Below are 22,181 nucleotides of genomic sequence, written 5' to 3'. Positions count from 1 at the left end.
GAAGGAATTGTTGGGACTGACGTATTAGCATTGTGAGATAATTGTGGGATACAAATATATTTTGTAGAGTTATAATTTCTTGCCCGGGCATAAGAAATAAGGGAACTTTCAAGAATATAATCGATGCAGAAAGGGATGTGAATAACAAGTTATAATCACATAGATCTTGGGATATATAACCATATGGAGGTGGCAACACGTAGTCAAATCCCTTGTTGGGAGGGCACTGGCCTTTAATTATGGGTTAAGAATGGTTGATCGTATCGTGTACTTCATATCTTCTGAAGTACAAAGAAGTTTTTTGGGTTTTTATGTATAAAGTTTTTTTTGGGGGGTTTTAATTCAAGCTTGTATTTTCTTAAAAAAATATATATAAAATGCGTAGATTAACGTTGGAGATTGGAGAATAGGTTCAAGGTTTTTAAGATTACCGTAAGGTTTTTAAGCTTACGGTAACAGCAAAGATGCAGTGGCGTGAAGAAAAGATAATCTAATTGCGGCATTAAAAACTTGACGTAATTTGCGTCTGCCTTGTCACTCCAACATTAAAGGCGATAATTTTAAGGTTAATTAATTTGCATGAGATATATTATTTAGCTTTTTTTTCATCATTTTTTTTAAAAATAATTTCAGTTGAAGTGACATTTCAATCTACCATTAAATCAATCTTAATTAAAAATGAGAAAATTAATAACAAAGTTTGGAATGAAGAGTTATTATTTTTTATTTTTTATTTTTATTGAGAATCTGGTCAGATTTCATTGATAAAAGATCAAGAGTATAAAACTCTTACATCACGTAGCATAAAGCTCTGATAAATCATATCTAAAAGCTATAATGTTACAAAGTCATAGATACAATAAAAAAATTATTACAATTAAATACTATCTATGACTTCAGCTTCCACTAACTCATATATAATTACAGTTATGAAACATATTTGTTATTGGTAGACTAAATCTAAGACATGGGTAGTCCAAATTCTCAAAACTTTATTTTTCGATCGTAAGAGATAATCCTCAAGGTCAAGAGATAACTCACGTCGTCGACCCAAAGACCAAGACAAAAAGAACAAAAAATCAAAACAAAAAACTCAAAAACAAACAAAATCTCCAACACAAGAAGCAATAAAAGAAGCACGACATTTTAGACATTCCCGAGAATACATACCTTGGATGATGAAAACGAGTAGATCTGAGTTTGAAAAACTAAAACTTTGCTTACCACGTGATGTTTTAAATTATTTTTAAGACCCTATAAAATTAATATATAACAAATAAATACAACCACCAAGGCTAATTTTATATATATATATATATATTTTTTTTTTCTCCTCCTTTTTCTTTGTGGGAGTTGTTTAAATTGAATGATTGCTTCAATGTCCCATACAAGAATGAAGATAATTTTATGACTGCATGTATGTATCATCATATCTTATGTGCTTTCACTTGAAGACATGTAATTTATGATCTCTCTCTCTCTCCTATTATTCCCATTAAGTTTGGAGGGGTCCTTGTAGATTTCACCCACCCTCCCCCATTGATGTCCCCTCCTATAGGCTATGATAGGATTATAGCCTCTAAAGAGAGAGCGTGACTGCGTGAGAATCATGCAAGCATATATGCTCGTTTAACTTTGAAGAAAGATGACCCATTTGGGAGACAGCCTGCGGCTTTCTCATCTTCATCCATTTATATGAAAAGTGAAAGCTCTTCATCCATTTATATGAAAATGAAAGCTCTTCAGCTTCCAACCACATAAAAGTGATTTGAGTGTAAACAGTAAAGAATTTATGGATTTTTTTGGCTACATGTACCAACCACTTAGCTTGTAAAGGCCAACTTCAATCAACCCCTTTCATTAATGAAAAACCCAATAATTTTTATGTCCTTTTCTTCTGACAATAATTTTTTTTTTTTCCTCAAGCTTTTAACTTGGTGTTCTACTTTGATTTAGAACAATGAAACCACATATATATATGAAGCTCTTTCTCCATATCATATGTTCAAATTATTGCTTGGCGTGAATTGAAAAAAAAAAAGTAAATTGAAAGTGTGACAACCAAACTAACAAATATGAATGATTATTTATTTCAGTTTCTTCCGTTTCTAATAATAAATATTTATTTTTTTAATAAAATAGTCACTCGGCGTACCACCAACACTTGGCATTGGTTTGGTAAGTGAGAATCCTCTTTCTTTGAGTAATGAGTAATGAGTAATGAGGAAATGGGAGGAGAGATTCCATGACATGAACAAATTACAATAATAGGTTGAAAGAGGTTTCCAGATGATTACGTATTTTAGTGAATTTCATTTCCATCTCTTCTTGTTCTTTTTCTTTTGTGGGAATCAAACTATATATATATATATATGAGAGAGGGTGTTTGGCTCCGAGAAAATGTCTCATCCAATCCAAGTTGTTGATATGATGATATCTCATCCTCAGGTGGCTAAATGTTAAATTATCGATTTTTTGAAGGATTAAGTTAATAAAAAATAATTTATTTATTTTAACATTCTCTTTTGTGTGTCGACTCAAACTTCTAAATTAATTTCAATAAGTGAAGTCAAACATAGAATTTTTATTTTGATATTATTTTAAATCACAATTTATTTTAAAATTTTAAATAAATAAAAAAAGTAAATTTAATATTACAAAAGAGGACAAAAATAAGAGCGAATGAAGGAATATATATATATTCCTTCAATCTTTTTTGATAGGAATGGCGACGGATTACATTTATCAGAAAAAAAAAAGAAAAAGCCTAAAGTTATTTTCTTTGATTCGATTCTCCTTTTTTAGTTCCTAAGATACATTGCATCTTCTACATGTAATATAACAAATATTATGCAGATGGTTAAATTTTTTAAATAATGTAGTTATATATTCACATTATGACATCATCGGACCCAGGTTTTAATTTGGGGAGGGACTAAGAGTCAAAATTTTTTTGGGAGAGACCAATTAGCAATAAAAACATTTAAATCTTTTTTTTTTTTTTGCCTAATTTTTTTTTCTTGTGATTTGGGGGGACCAAAGCTACTCCCAGCCCCCCTGAGTCCGTTATTGGACATCATGTTCATCGTTCAATATGTGAAAGAAAATATTGGCCATGAAATAATTTTTCTTTATTTCACTTAAAATGAAGAGGATCATATTCCAATCCTATTAGTATTGAAATTCCGTGTGAGGGTAACATAAACGTCATTCAATGAAACCTAATAACACATTCTATTATATCAATAACAAAAAGAAAACACACCACCACAGTCTATTAAGGTTGAAATTTCAAGTGAAAATGGAAATGATTTATTTTATGATTCAGATTTTATTTCATGAATTATATATATATATATTATCGTTAAACATAATAAAACAAAATATTGAATTTTGAATGAATTTTCCCTATTTTACGTGAAATGGAAATGATCATATTATGGAGGAAAAGGCATATGTGCTCACACTTGCCTTCTATTTGTCTTTATTTTATGAAGAAAAAGACTATATGTGAGGGAACAGAATTTTCTCCAGTTCAAATAAACTGGATAATATCTAGTTAGTTATAGTTGAGAAGTATTTTAGTCTTTTTACTTTTTGAGATAACAAAAATACCATCTATTATAACCAACTAAATATTATCCCGTTCAAATGAAATGGAGTAGATTCTAATTCTTATGTGAGAGCAAGTCAAGTTTGATGAATCTTAATGGATACTCCTACTAACCTTCTGTTTGTCTTTATTGTGTTGAGAAGAAGAAGACTTCAACTCGGGCAATTAATGCAGATAAAGACTTTGAAACTTATAGCACCTCACACTGCCAAACAACAACCTAAATAAGGGCTCAGTGAAATTAATTTCCAAAGTAATTAGGTAGATACTAAGACATGAGTTTGAATTTCGTAATAGAAATCTTCATGTTTGATTAGTGTAAACTATCCCGATTTTTATTGATGTTCTAATATGGTTGGGTCACTCAATTAGATTTGAAAAAGCACATGCGGTTCTCACCATTTAAGCCTCTCATGTGTAACTCTCAGTGGGTAGGTATTATTATGATTATGCCCAAATAAAATAGCCATAGTTGATCTCCCTCGCCCGCCTTTTTCATTAAAAAAAAAAAAAAAAAAAAAAAACTAAATGGAAGGAAGAAATTCTTTTAGTTCAATTTATTAAGTTAAAATCTTTCTAAATCTCATATACATTAATTTTTAAGCATAAATATGTCCGTTTGAATTTGCAGTTTCAAAATATGCGATTTGAAAATGCGATTTTTAAAAATGAGTTAAGTATTTAGTAACATCGTGATTTAACCTTTAAAATTGCAACTTTCTTTACCTACAAGCTACGGTTCAAAAATACAAATTTTTTTTTTTTTTTTTAAATGTTTACAAGTCACAATTTTTTAAAAATGCCCACGATTTTGTTTAAAGTCAAACTTTTTGCCCACATTGTGAGCAACCGAACTCTTAATAAATTAGGTTAGAAAACTTTTCTACAACCGAAACTTTGTCCCAAGTAAGTTAATCTTTTTCCGTAGCTTAAAGTAGCTATCTCTTTGATATTTAACACATATGGACGTAAGCATCATTTTCATATGGGCCTCTTTCTTCCCTCATTATAATGATAGCAATATGAGGGCAATAGCCAAGCCAACCACTCCTTTCAAATCCCTTAATTTCAAAACCTATAAAGACCACATTAAAGAGCATTCACACGATGAGATCCATATGTTTTGATTTGTGCATCTGCACTCTTTTAGTTGTCTTCCAACAACATAGACCACAAATTAAGCAATTTCTGATTGGTTAACTTGTGTCAATTATCCGGTTTTGAATCAAATGGCGAACTGGATCGATTATCATTTCGCCTCTCACACATGGGTTTAAACTATTTTCAGATTTAACACGTGAAATATATAACTGTGCAGTTCGAACTCAAGACCTTTGTTCTGATATCATATTAAATCACTTATTGTCTCAAAACTTATTGAATCACAATTTGTCCTAAAAGCAAATGAAATGGAAAAGAGCCAGTTCCTTACATTTAAGAGGGTAAAATTGTCATTTCACCTTTTTTTTTTGTTCCTTAGCAATTTTACCCTTCTAATATAAAGAATTGGGTTGAAATGGAGAGGGTCATTCTTCCTAAAAGCTTCGGCTAATAGAAAATATTAAATTCAACAATTGAATGAATATTTTTGACAATGACCAATTGACCATCATCATATTCACTAGTGTGACTAGCTTAAATTGCAAGCATTTTTGTTTTTTGTTTTTGTCAAAATGGGGGTTGGAAACCATATGACATTTAAGCTGATGAGTTAATTATGTGCTTAAAAGTAGCACATGAAATTCCCATATAGCTTCTAAATCTGAAACATTTGTTAACGAATCACTTGTTTATGGTAGGGCAATTTTTAGAAGTTTACCAAGTGTGATTTCTATCTATAAAAAATGGTTGAGATATTAATGCTTTTTTTATGATCCATCATTATTTATGAGAAAATTAAGCAACAAAATCTTATAAGTAAGTTTAATTATTTAGTGGCCGACATGATATATGTTGTCACATCGGTCTATAAATGACTTATAATAAAAGTAGTGAAAATCCTAATCGAGGTTAATTAGGATAAAGCTTCCCATTAGTAATAATATCATTGCAATGAACATTGATGTACGACAAACCACAAACAGATCTTTCTTCCTGCCCTCCCCTCCAAGGAAAAAGAAACAAACAGGAGAATAGAGATTTCCTAGAGTACATATTTCACATACGGCTAACAGAAGAAGGGTGATGAACAACTATTGGAGCTACAGATTTTTGATAATTTTGTGAGTAAACAGATAATTAAGGGGGATTACTGAACCATGACTAGTTGTTGTTGAGCTTCAATCCTTATTTCTTCCTTCACCCTTCTAATAAAATCGTCAAATTTCTTGTTCAGTTCCTCTGTACTCAACATCCCATTTCCTTCTTCTTGTTCTTCTTGTTCTTCATGTTCTTGTTCTTCTCCTCTTCCTCCTTGCTCCACAACTGACTCGTCAGTTTCTTTTTCGACTTCTTTGATGAAATGGTCCATTTCTCTTCCATGTTGTTCCACAGCAACAATTTCTGCAGAACCAATGGTTTCCACCAAAGCCTCCTTATCCAACATTGCCTCTTTGGTCTCCAATATTATCAATGGTTCGGGTTGCAAACCATCTCCAGCACTTTTGAAGGATTCTTCATTATGATTAGACCCGGACAGAGAACTTGTTAGGCCAGAGTATTTAGCAAGGAAAACTAGGAGTCCATTGCATAGGAGAAATATGCAGTTTTTGTCTATTGTGTGGGAGAACAGATGGGAAGGGAATGTAGAGAAGTATAAGTTGAAAGATTGGAGGAAAGAAAACAAAGATGGGTAAGAAAAGAAGTAAGAAAACACAGAAACTGAGACCAGCAACTGTGTGATCTTTTTTAGAAATTGAATGTTTACCAACTGAGTCAAGGTTTGTTTGCTGTGGTACTCAGTTTGATCCATTTCTTCTCCTCTCTGTTCTGGCTGAAGAAGCAGCTCCTTGGAAAATATTGAAGATGTGAATTGGGAAAGGAGTTTAAGCTTTGATGGGGGTCTTGAAAGATTTTTAAGCTGGTTGTGGTTTGAGGGTTTCTCATATATTTATATATAGGAGCTCAAATCTTAGATTTACAAGAGTGTGTGGTGTGGGGTGGGTGTACACACAAATATCCCTTAAATGGGTGTCCCAAGAGCCAAGGCAGCAAACTGCCCTTTGAGGAGTTGTGTCATTTCTCAAGGCTGCCACTTGACTATTTTAAACTTTCTAGCTGGCACCCTTTTTGGTAAAGACTCTCATTTTGCTAAATACAGTTTGGCTGCTTTCTAGCTTTATTATTGAGAGGTGTCATTTTCTTAGAGGTTGGGACCAATTACCATATTCTTGTGAAATAGCATGTGTTGGGATTTAGATCTTTTGAAATTTCATGCTCTAATTTTAAAGAATTCAAGCAAATAATGAAAGTGGTGTAAGTTCTTAGGTGTTTGAGCAAGTCTCCAGACGGCTTAAAGTATGGGGTTCACTTGAATATTTCGGAACCTGCACTCTTCTCTTATTCCCTACCCGAATTCTTTGAAATTCGAGCATGAAGTTTCAAGAAATCTAAATCCAATACAGATTACTTCACAAGCATATGGTACTTGGTCCCAACCTCTTAAGTGTGAGTATACTCGAAGAATTTCATAGAAATTTGCCTTAATTTTAAAAAATTCGAGCGAGTCTCTAAACTTTTCAAAGTGTGGGATTCATCTGTTCAAATATCCCAAAACATACCCCCTCTCTTATTCCCTGTTTGAATTCTCTGAAATTCGGGTAAAAAATTTCAGAAAATCTAGGTCCATATCTGTTTATCCCAAAGCATAACCCCATAAAATGTGAGGTTGATATGGTGGGTGGAAGAGTCAAATTATATCATACAAGGCCATAGACTCTCATTTTGTGGCTGAAACACTGAAACATCTGCTTGTGGAGCGGTGGTTGGAAGTTAATCAAGTGAGATTAGAATTTCTGGATTTAGATTATCACAGACTTGAGGTTTAAGCATGTCAGTTATATTCTTTGTTTCCTGTTAATTGTAATCTTCTCATTATGGAAGCTTTGAATTATAATTTACTTAATGGTAACACGTGGATGATTGTAATTGGAACAGCTTAGCTACAATCATACACCCTATGGTGATGTAAAACATGTGGAAAGACTCCATACCCTGCCATGTGGTATGCTTAAGGCCTCACTATGCCTTCAATTATGTGTACCTCTTTTTATATGTACTTAATCCCCAAAGACCCACAAAAATAATAATAAATAATAACAAAAATCCTTCTCTTCTCCACAACATTCTTTCAAGATTTTCCTTTCTAACACAAAATAAAATATCCAAAAACATATAAATTAATCTTATAATACAAATGTAATTAGCATTTTCCTTAAATCGTTACATATATACTCTTATAGAGTCATTATAGAATCAAGCATGCCACAAGGTAAAAGTGGTCAAAATACTTTAGCATTTTTCTCATTTGTTTTGGGGTAATTGAGTACTGCATGAATCATATATAAGAGGACCAAAGCCACCTTTTGTTTCCTTATCATGGAAGCAAAACCAACTTGAGGAAATAGTTCTCTCCACTAAAATTAAAACAAGCATTACAGAAAAATCACTTTGGTATGAATATTTTTTAATATATATATAGATAACGACCATAATTCTTATACTGTTTGTCACGGCTAGAAAAAACGCTAGCCAAATATATACTATCAATTATAAAGTTTAGTTAGTTTCGTATAGTAAAGAATCTATGTAGAACTTATCACTTAGGAACACTTTATAATCTGCCCACGTCTCTTATCGACGGTTCTCGAACATTATTCATTATGTATAACACGACTCTAAACTTGAGAAGTTCTTTTTGTTGTGATTTTGACTCTTTGCATTATCATCTTCCCTTTTTGTTTTGGTGGGCACACCATGAAAGTTAGTTCTCTGCCTAACAACAAACCCTATAAACCTTTAAAAAGGTTCTAAGTTCGTTTCCCCGTCCATTTTTTGTTGTGGAAAAGATTAAAAAAAAAATATTCTACTCCACCTTTCACCAACAAAAGCAACAAAAACAAAAACATTTAACGTATTTTAGATGAAGTTGTTATCATGGGCAAAAGGAAAAAGCTAAGTGGTTGCCGGTAATATAACAACAAAATAAGATACTCTTTTTTTTTTTTTTTTTTTTTTTTCCTAATCAATTAGAAAGGCAGAAAGGGAAGGAGAACAAACTACAAATAATTACTTGTTAATTATGTAATAAAAGAAAAAAGAAAAAATAAATTAGTAATAATTATGAGTTCTTGTCATGTCGATAGGAACAAGATCCTCTTGACAATTTTATTTTGTTTGATTGAGATGGGAGAATCTATTTCATTATCTAAATTAAATGTTATAGCTTTTAAGAAAACATAATAAAATAAAATAATATTTATCTAGCCGGATATGAATGATCTAAAAGGATTTTCAAGGCATAGGTATTCGTCCCCATAAATTTTTTAAAAATTGTCTTGAACTATGCATATTTATAAATTTGACCCCTCAAAATTATACTTTTGTCCCTCCAAAATAATATTTGTGTCCCACTTTATTTTTTATTTTTAAGTTTTGCCCTCTCTTCCAACATGAAAAAATAAAAATAAAAATAAAAATACACCTCCATTCATTTAGTTTCCCTACATATTCAAAGGTACATTTTTCTTTGACCCAATAAATCATGTTTAATTTATTTTGTTTTTTGTTTATACTATTGTATGTTTGTGATGTCATAAGATTAAATTTATGATTTCTATGCTTTTATTTTATATAAACACATACAAACACACATACACAGAGATTATATGTATCGATGTGCTTTTGAATTTATTTAAGTTTGTCATCCTAATGTATTAAAAAAAAAAAAAAATCATTCCCCTACTCCATAAATCCTAGTTCCGCCCTTGTCTGGGGTGGTGTAATGTAATTAACAATGAGTAATGTCACACATGTTTTTACTCTCATATTTTCAAATGCACGCTCCTTGACGTGATAGTAAAAAACATCGTCTCTAATTGGCAGTTCAATCGGTTGGAGATTACGCCTCTTGAAGCATAGGTCATTAGTTCGAATTTTTTTCCTTCCTTTCTCTCTTCTTGTATAAATATGTCAAAAAAAAAGGTAAAAAAAAAAAAAAAAATCTAAAAACCCATAATGATATATCACAAATTTAATGATAATTTTTAGTAGAACTATGGATTTGAGATTATAGAAATAATAACAACACCTTAAGACAAATTGGTCTAAAAAACCACCTAAATAAAGTAAGTCGGCGGCAGCCAAACGGTGACTTATCTGGATTCCACTCTTGGACTAGAACCGCCCCACACCGACTCCCAAACACCCTCCAATCATATAACCCTCGTCGAGTGATAGGCCCCCTAAGTCCCAAACACCCCCAATCCAAAACCCTCTCTCTGCGCAAAACCCTGATTCAAAACCCTAACACACACACAGAGATCTAAGAGAGAGAGAGAGACCCAAATTCACAAAATTCAATCCCCAAACACCCTAACAATGTCATCCGGAATTATCCGATCACGCATCGTCTCTTTCGTATCCAAGCGCCATCGACGCCTGTTGAGCTCCGACGCCGTATCGGGCGCTCCCAAAGAGCCACTAGCGCCGTCATTTGCTACATCTACTGCTAGTGCTAGTGCTAGCGCTTCTTCGAATACTACTACGAATGGTACAGCTGCTAGTAATGCTTCTCCGAGTGCTTCTGAAGCGAACGCTACGAGCAGCAACAAGGGTTTGAGGTTTCTCAAGTACGGTATAATCGGAGGCGTCACCGCAGCCACTGCTTACGCCGGATACGCCTCCTACGGTTTGTGTTCGAGCTTTTCTTTAGCTAATACGGTGTCATTTTTTGGTTCTGGGCATTTGCGTTTGATCCAGATGAAGGTTATAACATTAATGATCGAATTGATTCTTTGATAATTTGAATTCTAATTATTCTGAATTATGCTTTGGTGTTGAATGAGAAGGGCAAGAAAATTGTGATTCAATGAGGGGGTGTCATTTTGATCTCGAAAGGGTCGTTTGGTTAGTGTTTTTTGTTTTTGTTCGTGTTTTTGTTGCTTTTGAAGTGAAAAGTACTAGCGAATGCTAATTGGCGTGGTGGGTCTGGCATTTTGGGATGAATGAGATAATGAGAACTGTGAAAATTTGGGATCTATTTTGCAGCGTACACTTCTGAGGAAATCGAGGAGAAGACGAGAGCGTTACGATCATCTGCAAATTTCACTGTGCCAGAAGATGCGCCTGCTGTTGAGGTAAGTAAAACTTAAAGGGATTTTCTTACTGGAAATTGGGTTAGCTTCACCGATTGTCTGTGACTCTGTTCATTTTATAATATGATACGAGATGTCAGAAGAGTAACATTTTGTCATCAATCTCTTTTTCACAGAAAATTCAAGCGTTGCTCTACTCTGCTTCAATGACAGGTAGGGGTCCCCGAACTATGTTTCAGTCTGTCACATTTCAGATAATTACTTATGTCTGTTGTGTTGTATTTATGTGTTCCACTATCTGAAGTTTATGTTCTTATCCCATATAAGTTGGCTGTCATTGGATGGTTTATTCCTGAGAGCATACTGCCGAGAGTTGTTTATATTTTTCTAATTATGATCTTGAAGTACAATTCCATTAGTCCTCTTTGAGTCTCTTTTACTAGCAACATAGATTCATATTTTTATTCAAAGTCTAAGAGTAATAATTTTAGGAGTAGAACCCAAAGGGGTTGGCCCAAGTGGTGGAGGCCTTGGTCTTAAGGTTTGCTCTCTTTAAGGTCCAAGGTTCAACACCTCATGGGTGCAAACAATTTCTTGGGACCACACCCCCTGGTGAAAAGCCAGCAATTTAACCAGTTCTGTGTAGGGAAACTTCCGAAGGTGCGGTGCACGGGACCGGGGTTTACTCTGCAGGGGTGGGTCCAAAGGGTCCTGCCTTGGAGAGGTTCCCCGACATTAAAAAATAAAAAATAAAAAATAAAAATTTAGGAGTAGATGTAATTTGATGATAATGGGGAGTTGATGGGTTTGACACCATATATCAACTTAGGATATATTTAAGAATATCACTAGTTCGAATCTATCATTCCCTCTCCCCTTGGGGCCAATTACTTATATAAAAAAAAAAAGACATGTACTAAGATGTAGAGATTCCATGTAGACAATGGCGGCTGCGGTTTGGCTGGTAGCCAAATGTTTAGAGTAGTGGCAGCAGGAGGAGTATTAGTTCTCTTGTAGATTTTGTCATTGGCTATGCTCCAAGTTAAAGTTAATTTTGTCTGATATACTTTGTTACCATCAATCCATAGCAAATTTTGGCCTGTTGATGCTTTGCCATGTGGGTGGGGTAGCTTTTTGCTCACTTTAGAGGAGCCTAGTTTTTTCCCTGAAGAAAGGAAAGATTTTTGTGTAAATAGTTGTCCTTTTGGTGGGATCTGGACTTTAAGCTTGATTCACTAAAAAAAACAAAATCCACAGCCTAATTGTCAGCGTGAAAAATATTAATATTACAAAATGAGTGTATGGGGCATCTTGTGTGCTCCATTTTATTCCAAGTATAGCTCTCACCCTCCCCAAAAATCCTATGAGCTAGATACCTAATATCCAGAAAAAATGGAGCTGCCCTCTGATTGATGAGCACCTTGTTCATTGTCTAATAATAGCAAGTGAAGAATCTATATGGAATGAAGCCAAGTAAATGTCACACTACTTATACCCATGCCTATCTTGCGAAACATTGACAGAGTTTGGTTGGCATTTGTCACTAGTTGGGTGTCAAAAACCAACAGATATTGATATCTACATTGATTCTTTTTATGTCTAACATCTCAGTGCCTGCTAAGGCAATTGAACTTTACTTGGATCTGAGGAGGCTTGTCGAAGAGCAAGTTCAGGTGCATGCTTGGTTTTGATCTGTGATATTCTACTCTTTCTAATCATGTACTCAATCCCAAAATGTATTCAATCTGTTTGTCTTCTTACTTTTTTTTTAACCGCAAGTTCTCTTGCTTCATGACAGAGTTTTTCTGAACCATACTCAGAGAAGCTTCTTCCAGATTTGCATCCTGCAGAGCGGCATGTTTTTACACTTGTTCTAGATCTACAAGAGACACTAATTCACTATGACTGGACGGTAGGGCCAGTATTCCTTTATTTTTTTAATAGTTTTTTGAAAATGGAAGCTCTTCAAGAAACCAGAGAAAGTAATTGATATTATCCTACAAGTCATTTGATGTGTTTTGTTTACTTCATATGTAATGTCAATTTTCATAAGTATTGGTTTCATTTTATCCCTGTCTGTTCATTTTATAAGAAGTGCCTCAGCTCTTAAAATCCTTCTCATACTCAATTATGTATTGAAGATTTTTTTTGTGAAGTTGCTCAATGTTTGTTATCTTTGTGGTATGTAAAGCGGGAGAAAGGCTGGCAAACTTTCAAAAGACCTGGAGTAGATGCTTTCTTGGAACATCTGGCTCAATTCTATGAAATTGTTATTTATTCTGATGAGCAGAGTATGGTAATCGGATTATTCACTCCCTATTCTTGGTCATCGATTTTTTCTTATCTCTATAATTCTTATCATTATCTTGCTTTCTATTGGTATGTGCAGTTTGTAGACCCTGTTGTTGAAAGGCTGGATCCCAAGCATTGCATTCGATATAGGCTATCCAAAGGTGCTACTATGTACCAGAACGGGAAGCATTACAGAGTATGTTCAAGTTGATTTTTGACTTCATATTATTTCCACTGAATTATGTCTTATTCTTTGCACGAGTGGCTTCAAGATGATTGGGATCTGTGAATTCTATCTGTTATCGTGTAGTTGAAATTATTTGTTATTTTCAGCTTTTTGCCTATTTCATGTTATCATCATGTAGGGTATTGCTATATTGCAATGTCTTGTATTCAGTTGTTTTCTTTTTTCCTTTTTAAATGTTCCATTATTAAGTAAAAACTTCCACAATACATATGAATATATGATCAAGGTTGGCCATGAGATATCATATGTTGCTTAAGCAACTTATAACTGATGAAAAATGAGTAATTCATAGCGTGTTTATTGTTTATTGTCCTGAATGAAGGTTCTGACTTTGACTTAATAATGTTAGACGCAGGCCCTAATTTTTACTTTGCATATTGTACCACCTGTCAAAGGGGCCTCTGCTGTATGCAACTATCTGTAATTGTAGTAACTTACTCATGCGTCAAATTGGATTGCAGAATAATCAAAATTTTCTCTCTGATTTATCTCCATCATGTGTTAGGGTTTTTATCCCTTTTTATTGAATTATTAATTTAAAAAAATGGGGTGTTGCTATGTGCATTTCTTTTTTTTGATAAGTACGCTATCAAACTCTGTTCATATTGGAGAATTTCATTATGAAAGGAGACTTATTTTTTCTAATATAGGTTTATGAGATTCCAATCTACCAATGAGCTACAACTCAGTAGCCTGATGCTATGTGACTTGAGGTTAGAGGTCAAGAGCTCTCCCATGAAAAAAGATGAGAATATTAAACTGGTGTTAAGTTTTAACATCAGTTTTTTTAAAATTTGAAATGGCTGCAAAAATTGTGTATAAAATGCATAGGGAAAGTAATTGGCAACTACCCTTTTGGTTGGGTGTTTGGTTTGATTGGGTTTTTCTGGGTTTTTTGGTTTGTTAGGGTGTTTGGTTGGGTTCCTTTGTATACATTATTGTGTACTTAGAGGCGCTTTGCGCTTTTTTTGATATATACTACGTTACTTATCAAAAAAAAAAAAAAGAAGTAATTGGCAACTATTCTTTTGTGGATGATATGCTGAGAGAAATAATTCAGGCAGTGAATTCATGCCATTCCTCATGATGCTAGACCAGATGGAGTAGTAGATATAATAAGGTGTAGTTTCTCTTGGCAGGATCTTTCAAAGCTTAACAGAGATCCTGCAAAGGTTCTTTACTTGAGTGGCCATGCACTGGAAGGTTGCCTTCAACATGAGAACTGTGTTCCTATAAAGCCATGGAAGCAGAGTGACGCAAATGATACAGCTCTTTTGGATTTTATACCATTCCTTGAATGTAAGCAGTCTACAATTTCCATAGATATTAAATGAGATATTCTTTTAGTGTTTTCAATTAGCAAGTTTGCTGAGTAACTGCTGACGTTGTGAGAATCATCTGCCTGGTTTTTGCGCAGTTGTCGCGCGGACCAGTCCATCTGATATCAGACCAGTACTGGCATCATATCAAGGGTGTGAGATCCCAACAGAATTTGTGAGGCGTTCCAAAGACTACCAGAGGTAAAAACTTATCCGATTTTGTTTGTTGGGTTTTTTCTTTGTTTTGGGGTTGGGGTGGGGGGCCGTTTAACTTGATATGATAATAGTTATCGGAATTTTCTTATGAAGCAAGTGAAGAAATAATTGTCATACCAAATCCTGCAGGCGAATGCAAGAACAGAAGCAGCATGGTCGTTTCTGGAAACGTTGAGACCAGAATGATGTAAAAACAGGTGAAGGAAATTGTAGGACTTGATTTACAATTTGGGAAACAAGAAATATATAAGGCACTGTTATTGGAGGTATGAAGCCAATTTTCTCGCTAGCCAAAGCCATTTCAGCTAAAGATTTTGAACTGCAATATACAACCTAACAAGAGATGTGTAATTTTGTTTCCTAGCATTTGACCTTGCATTTTTTTGCATCAATATTCTTTTTCTTTTCGGAGAACAGAATTTTGGATTACATCAAGTGAAGTTTCTACTGGTTGATAAGTAGTTTATCCTTCAGAAGAACAGGGTTGTAATTTACTTGCTTGAAAACCAGTTTTTATTTGCCATTCCCCACCAGCAACAAGAACAACTCCGAAAGGAGCTTTTACAAGAAATCAACATGTTATAATGAATTTGAACGATATCTTAATGCATATAATTCTTTTGGATACTTATTTGTTTTCCCCTTGGCAAATTTGTGTTAGAACTGAACAGATGAATTATCTTGGTAAAAATAAAAAGATTTCATTTGACTAGCCGACTGTTACATGATCTGGTGAATGCAGTTCTTTTTTATATTTCTTAGACATGCTATGATATTATATTATTGGATGAGCCATAGGCTTGGACATCCAGGTTCGGAGTTCTCTTGAATTACCTGATACATGGTTCTTGCGGATAGGATCAGGTATCCAGGGTTTACTCCTTAGGGGGTTGGGAAATGATGCAGTTGTAGTTCATTGGACTGAAGCCAAAACCCTTCAGATAGCGACAATTGTGATGAGCTCCATTGTTGTGACTTTGTCTTCTCTCTCCTTCTGATTAGTGGTTAAGCCACGCTCTTTGCCTCATACCAATTTTTTGGCTAGACTGGTAGACAATAAGTCAAGTGTTCTCACTTGGCCTAGACCCAGCTTTGCGGTGAAGTTATTAGGTGGGGTTCCATTTTGGAATTTCTTGTACCCACGTTGCTTTGGCTTCAAAAATATCTAGCCCCAATTAGCTGTAAAGGACTGTCCTCATTCCTATCGGCCAAGTTTTCTTTTAAATTTAAATTAGGTTGGAGAAATTTCTTTTAACCGTGTTTATTTTTTTAGTAATATGTGAGATGCATATAAATTTTTAGTAAAATTTATTTTGACTTTATCCACTCTATTAAAAAAAACACGTGCATCTCATATATTCAAAGAACTTGTTATTTTTATAGATTGAGTTGAAAGAAATTTTTTCAACCAAATTTGGAGGAAAACTGTCTCATACTTACTATTCTTAAAATCCCGACCATCTGTGTAGGGCTGATAATTTTTAATATGATTCGCGAATTCGATACGAATTTTTAACACTAGTAAGTTATGGTTGGCTTATATAATTATATTAATATCTTGATACGATTCGAATCCTGTACACGACATTTTGGGTTGGTGATTTTTAAAATAACTCACAATGTAAATTCGATACGAACTCAAAAAGAAATTAGCTGATTAGATTGAGAAGTCTAATTCGTTTAATTAAATTAGTCAAGTTATGATTGACATTTATTATATCATATTTCAATACGATGACCTTTATTGTATCATGTCACAATACGATTTGAACCCAATTGTCGCCCATATGTCAATGATTCATTGAATCATATAGATTAAGTTTTTCTCTAAATCTAAGTTAAGAAAAATTCATTTAGGTTAGCCTATTATATTAACATATTATTAAAATACATGATTTTTAGAAGCATTTTAATGATTTTAAATTACATGTGAGAATGTTTGGAACAATTTTTTGTTGGATAAGACAAAATAATTTATTAAAAAAAAAAAAAAAAAGGAAAATTCGTGGGGTTGGTGACGGGGCATGGTGGATAATCATGTTGACTTTGTTTTGTTTAATCGGAAGACTTTGACTCGGAATCATGAATGTTAACCACTTGTTCCTTGCCTTGCCTACATGATTGTAGCAACTAGCAATCAATTGGCTCACGCGACGATAGACGAGCGTGGCATGCAATCTATGATGATAGTTCGTTAATCAACAATTGGTCTACTTCAGATGATCGTCACGTTTCAACCAAATTATCTATTCTACTTCATTTCTTGGAAAAATAATAATAATAATAATAAATTTCCCTCACATAAAGAAATATGAAATCTTAATAATAATAATAATAATAACAATAATAATATTGATGAAGAAAATAGTTCAATATTGATTGAATATAAGACTTTTTTAACGAGGAATTTTCATAATTCAGCTCTTCATTGAATATAAGGTCGTTCCATAAGTGACTCCAAACATTTGAGTCAATATCAATTTGTTTTCTTCAATTTAAATGGCATTTTAGTATTATAAATAAAATTGAGTTAGATAAAGCTTTTAGGTATCCTTTAAGTACTTGTACGAAAGATTGTTTTTTGGTTTAAGAAAAAAAAAAGAAAAAAGAAAAGTGATGAACTTCAAAAAAATAAAAATTTTAAAACTTATTAAGCAAATAAGAGAACCAGCCACAACCAAAAACTAAAATAAAATAATTTGAAATCAAAGACTAAACCCTAAACCTTATTCATGTCATCAACCAAGTTACTAAACCCTAAACCCACCTTGTTAAAGTTAGAGGTTGGAAAGCCATCTATGACCCATCTAGAACAAAAAGATGATGAATCACGACTCTTGGTAGTGTTCTTGTAAGTGCAACCCACCCCAATACCCTTGTGGCACACTCTCTCTGCAATGTGGTGAGTCGCAAGGGACTCCCATGATCCATCTTTCACTGAGTAGATGGAGGTGGTAGCGGGGTGAGAGTCCCCCGCAACCACTTCCTCCTAATCCCATCTCATCCCCGAAATCATTGTCACAAGGTAGAGTTTTCTACTAGCCACTTCTGCGGAGTTGGGTGTTAGTCACCAAATAATCCTAATATTACATGTAGAGGGGATCTTCTCCACCACATACCCTTTTTCTTTTCTTCTTCCTTTTTTTTTTTAAAAAAAAAAAAATTAAAATTTTATTTTATTTTATTTTAATAAATACATTAATAATTTAATATGGCAAAGATGCATTCATCATTCATGATTTCATGGCATAACTTTTGTTTTGTTTTTTGTTTTTATATATACATCTTACAAACGTGCTGCCACCAGGTAGATGGGTAATTTTATTATTGCTTAAAATCCAATAATTGTTTTGAATTTTATTTTATAAAAAAAATAAAAAAATAAAAAGAAAGAAAAGAAAATTAGTCCTTGAATACTGGTTGTGAAAGCGAGGGAGGTGGACGTTGGGTCCAACTAATTAATCTCTCCCACGGAAACTTCTCCTCTATTTGTTTTGTAGTACACAGGCTTTCAAAGGGAAGCTTGTCATCTTCTCAGTTTGTACTGCCTCTCTCTTTCTCTCACCTCTGTGTAGTACAACTATTCTATATTCTCCCACCTCTATAAATATCTTCTTTTTTTCTTACCAAAAATCTCTGCAATGTCCCAACCACCATGGCTCGCTCCCTTCCCTTCTTCTTCTTTTTCCTCTTCCTCATCCTCTCCGCCTCGGCTCACAGCGGCCACGACGACAGCGACGGCGACAGCGACTCAAACGACGAAGACATTCACCTTCGGGCGAGGCCTCTGATACTGGCCAAGATATGGTGTTTGATCATCATTTTTGTGGCCACTTTTGTTGCGGGCGTTTCTCCCTACTTTTTGAAGTGGAACGAGGGGTTCTTGGCGCTGGGAACGCAGTTTGCTGGGGGTGTCTTCCTGGGCACGGCGATGATGCACTTTCTCAGCGATGCCAATGAGACTTTCGAGGACTTGACTACCAAGGAGTACCCCTTCGCCTTCATGCTGGCCTGCGCCGGCTACTTGTTGACCATGGTGGCGGATTGTGTCATCGCGTTTGTGTATGGGAAGGGAAACGGTGTTGGGTCCGCTGTTGCTGATCCGGAGCTTCAAGGTATTATTTAATTGTCGTTTGGAAATGGGGATTTAGTTTGTTCAATTTATGTTTGCAAGAGATTTAATGCTTTTTTAGTATATGGGTGTGATTGAACTGTTGGGTTTGATTGTTTAATGCAAGTATACAGTTGTTTGTGTTATTGTAAAAGATGGATATTGGGGAAAAGCTGGGTAATTTTGTTGTGTGGGAGAAAAAAAAAAAAAAAAAAAAAAAAAATCCCAATTCTTCAATCATTTGCTTTATCTGATATTCTTTAGAAAAATGGTGAATTTTTACTTATTTCAATATATTTTTGCAACAGATCAATTCAATTTTAATTCATGGGTGTAATTGGTCTGTTGGGTTAGATTTTTTGTTGGAAATACATAATTGTTTTTGTGCCTTTTGTTTTTTTCGCAAAAGGTAAATTTTGTCTTGGATTAGCATACGAAAAGTTAAGATTAGTATTGGGAAAAAGGTGTATTGTGTGTTATGACTAGTTTTTCTTAATTCATAGTGAGCAAACAGGTTTTCTGGTTTAGTATAGATATGAAGACCACTATTGTGAGTGGACAGTGACAGAGATGAAAGCCTATGTGTTCAATACTCTTTATGTTTGGATGGTTGCTTACAATTCTTATCGTTTTTCTAATGTCTTGGAGTTTCTTGATTTGTGTTTCTCTTCTGCTTCATTATTGGTGTTTCTCTTGTAACTTGGGTTGCGTCTGTCTACCCTTTTTTATTAGATCGAATTACTTATAAAAGAAAGAAGACCATTATTGTAAGGGAGAGGAATTAAGCAGTGTTGTTTGCTAGATTTGATTCTGGATATTTTTGTTGGTTTTCTTTAGGGTTCCCAAAGGGGTTAAGATGAAAAGAATTGTGGAATGGATAACTATAAGTTTACTAAATCACACAAGTGCATGTAATCTTATTACAAGACTAGCTGAAAAATCTCAGAAAGAAGTAGATGAATCTAAAGGAATCCAAATAAATGTGAAACCCCTTCATTAATTCCAAACACAGGATGTAAATGTGTTATGGCAATTTGATTGATAATGTTATTCAACTTTTTCCTTCATTTCAGGTGGAGTTGAGCAAGGGAAAAGTATTAATAACGGTGCACAAACAGAATATCAGGTGAGAGATATACTCATACATCTCAAATTAGCATTAGAGGAGAGGCAACCTCTTCTTCTTTTGAGATTCATCTTTTTAGTGGTTCTGACTTCTGAGTCGATATTTGCTTGTATGCCTTAATAGGCCCATGATGGCACCAGGAGGCACTTCCCACACCACTCTGTGGCAGCTGCTGATTCACTTGGGGATAGCATTTTGTTGATCGTAGCCTTATGCTTCCATTCTGTCTTTGAGGGCATTGCAATTGGAGTTGCAGAGACAAAAGCCGACGCCTGGAAAGCTTTATGGACAATCTCTTTGCACAAGATATTTGCAGCCATTGCCATGGGTATTGCTCTCCTTCGTATGATGCCGAACCGGCCCCTCTTATCATGTGTAGCCTATGCTTTTGCCTTTGCCATTTCAAGCCCAATTGGTGTGGCCATTGGAATCATAATAGATGCCACAACTCAGGGTGCTGTGGCTGATTGGATCTTTGCCATATCAATGGGTATAGCATGTGGAGTTTTCATCTATGTCTCCATAAACCATCTACTATCAAAGGGTTATATACCCCAGAAGACCATTGCAGTTGACACACCCTATTACAAATTATTGGCGGTGTCGTTAGGCGTTGGCGTAATTGCTGTTGTCATGATTTGGGACACTTGAGATCATGCTGAACCGGATGCCTGTCTGCTTCTTGATTGGTTGTCTTTGTGGGAAGACTGCTGCTCTTGGCTTACCTTCATGAAAGAAGATAAATGTATGTGAGACTTTCTTGATCATATTACATGGAAGATATAATACATGTACCAAGCATCTTTCTACTTTAAATCTTGTTATAGGTCTTGTACGGGCATAAAATCAGAATTCATGAAGAGATAGATTGGCCGTACCCTTTGTTATTATTTTTATCATTGATTTTTCCAATTGACAGAGCAATGTATAAGGGGGCCTTTACAAACTATAAGAAATCATCAGCTGTGCTCTCTTGCCTTTTGTTGAGGTTTCTGCTTACCCATAAATGTAATAGTTTCTCTTGGCACTGCCACATCTGCAGAGTGAAATAGTTATGAGATGAAATGTGATTTTCGTTGTATAGAAAGTACATGGATTCTGTCTCTTGCCAGTGAATAGATATTGTAATACTTTTGGTGTGAATGAGAGCCTCCATGCCCCCTCTCTGTCATCTTGATTAATCATATATATATATATATATATATAAAAGCCGAGTTTTGACATAGAGAGTGCTTAGAATTATGACACGTGTCCTGAGTTCATGTTTTAGAGAGTGCCTAAAATTGCGACACATGGCGTTTTCAAGAATGAACAAGTTTTGAGTATTTAAAACCTAGGGGTTTTATTTGTAATGCATTTAATTATTTTAATGAAAAAAATAGAAGGTTCCGAAATTCTCTCTTTATATATCAATATTGTGAGATAATTAAAACATAGAAATTTTATTTGTAATATATTTAACTGTCTTAATGAAGAAAATATATATATATATATATATATATATATATATAAGCCGAGTTTTGACGTAGAGAGATTAGAATTACGACATGTGTCCTGAACCCATGTTTTAGAGAGTGCCTACAATTGTGACACGTAGCGTTTTAAAGAATGAACAAGTTTTGGGAATTTAAAACCTAGGAGTTTTATTTGTAATGCATTTAATTATTTTAATGAAGAAAACAAAATGTTTCGAAATTCTCTCTCTTTATATATCAATATTGTGAGACAATTAAAACGTATGAATTTTATTTATAATATATTTAATTGTCTTAATGAAGAAAACAAAAGGTTCCCAAATTTTCTCTCTCTATTTTTCTTTTTATCTTCTCTTATTTTTGTTTTCGTTTGTGTCCCTTATATTTTTTTTCAAATTTATATATTATTTTTATTTAAATTGATTATTTCTCTTTTGTTGATTTTATATTAAAACGTAGGGGTTTTATTTGTAATATATTTAATTATCATAGATATTCATATATATATATATATATATATGAATAATTT

At 34.0% G+C, this 22,181-nt stretch overlaps 3 protein-coding genes across 4 annotated transcripts; 2 read left to right on the top strand and 1 right to left on the bottom strand.

Annotated features, from left to right (window-relative positions):
• Positions 1-5,861: 5,861 nt before the first annotated feature.
• On the bottom strand, positions 5,862-6,524 carry LOC132174604 (uncharacterized). Its single transcript, XM_059586236.1, has one exon. It carries the CDS (start codon positions 6,522-6,524, stop codon positions 5,862-5,864), a length of 663 nt encoding a protein of 220 aa, XP_059442219.1.
• Positions 6,525-10,032: 3,508 nt separating this feature from the next.
• On the top strand, positions 10,033-15,567 carry LOC132175708 (mitochondrial import inner membrane translocase subunit TIM50). Of its 2 annotated transcripts, none has more exons than XM_059587728.1 (10): positions 10,033-10,460; positions 10,820-10,908; positions 11,043-11,079; positions 12,478-12,539; positions 12,665-12,778; positions 13,058-13,162; positions 13,256-13,354; positions 14,545-14,704; positions 14,823-14,925; positions 15,070-15,567. In XM_059587728.1, the coding sequence occupies exons 1-10, from the start codon at positions 10,151-10,153 to the stop codon at positions 15,113-15,115; spliced, it is 1,125 nt and encodes a 374-aa protein (XP_059443711.1). In that variant the 5' UTR covers positions 10,033-10,150; the 3' UTR covers positions 15,116-15,567. The 2 variants fall into 2 exon arrangements, with proteins under 2 accessions (XP_059443711.1, XP_059443712.1); XM_059587729.1 differs by having other exon boundaries at positions 15,034-15,134.
• A 2,937-nt stretch (positions 15,568-18,504) lies between these two features.
• LOC132175803 (zinc transporter 11-like) lies at positions 18,505-21,293 on the top strand. Its single transcript, XM_059587860.1, has 3 exons — positions 18,505-19,055; positions 20,125-20,177; positions 20,301-21,293. The coding sequence occupies exons 1-3, from the start codon at positions 18,596-18,598 to the stop codon at positions 20,826-20,828; spliced, it is 1,041 nt and encodes a 346-aa protein (XP_059443843.1). The 5' UTR covers positions 18,505-18,595; the 3' UTR covers positions 20,829-21,293.
• Positions 21,294-22,181: the final 888 nt, after the last annotated feature.

The sequence above is a fragment of the Corylus avellana genome, chromosome ca3 (genome assembly GCF_901000735.1).
Source record: "Corylus avellana chromosome ca3, CavTom2PMs-1.0".
Classification (NCBI taxonomy): Eukaryota; Viridiplantae; Streptophyta; class Magnoliopsida; order Fagales; family Betulaceae; genus Corylus; species Corylus avellana.
The sequence above is the reverse complement of the archived record's forward strand: the minus strand, read 5'-3'. Positions and strand labels throughout refer to the sequence as shown.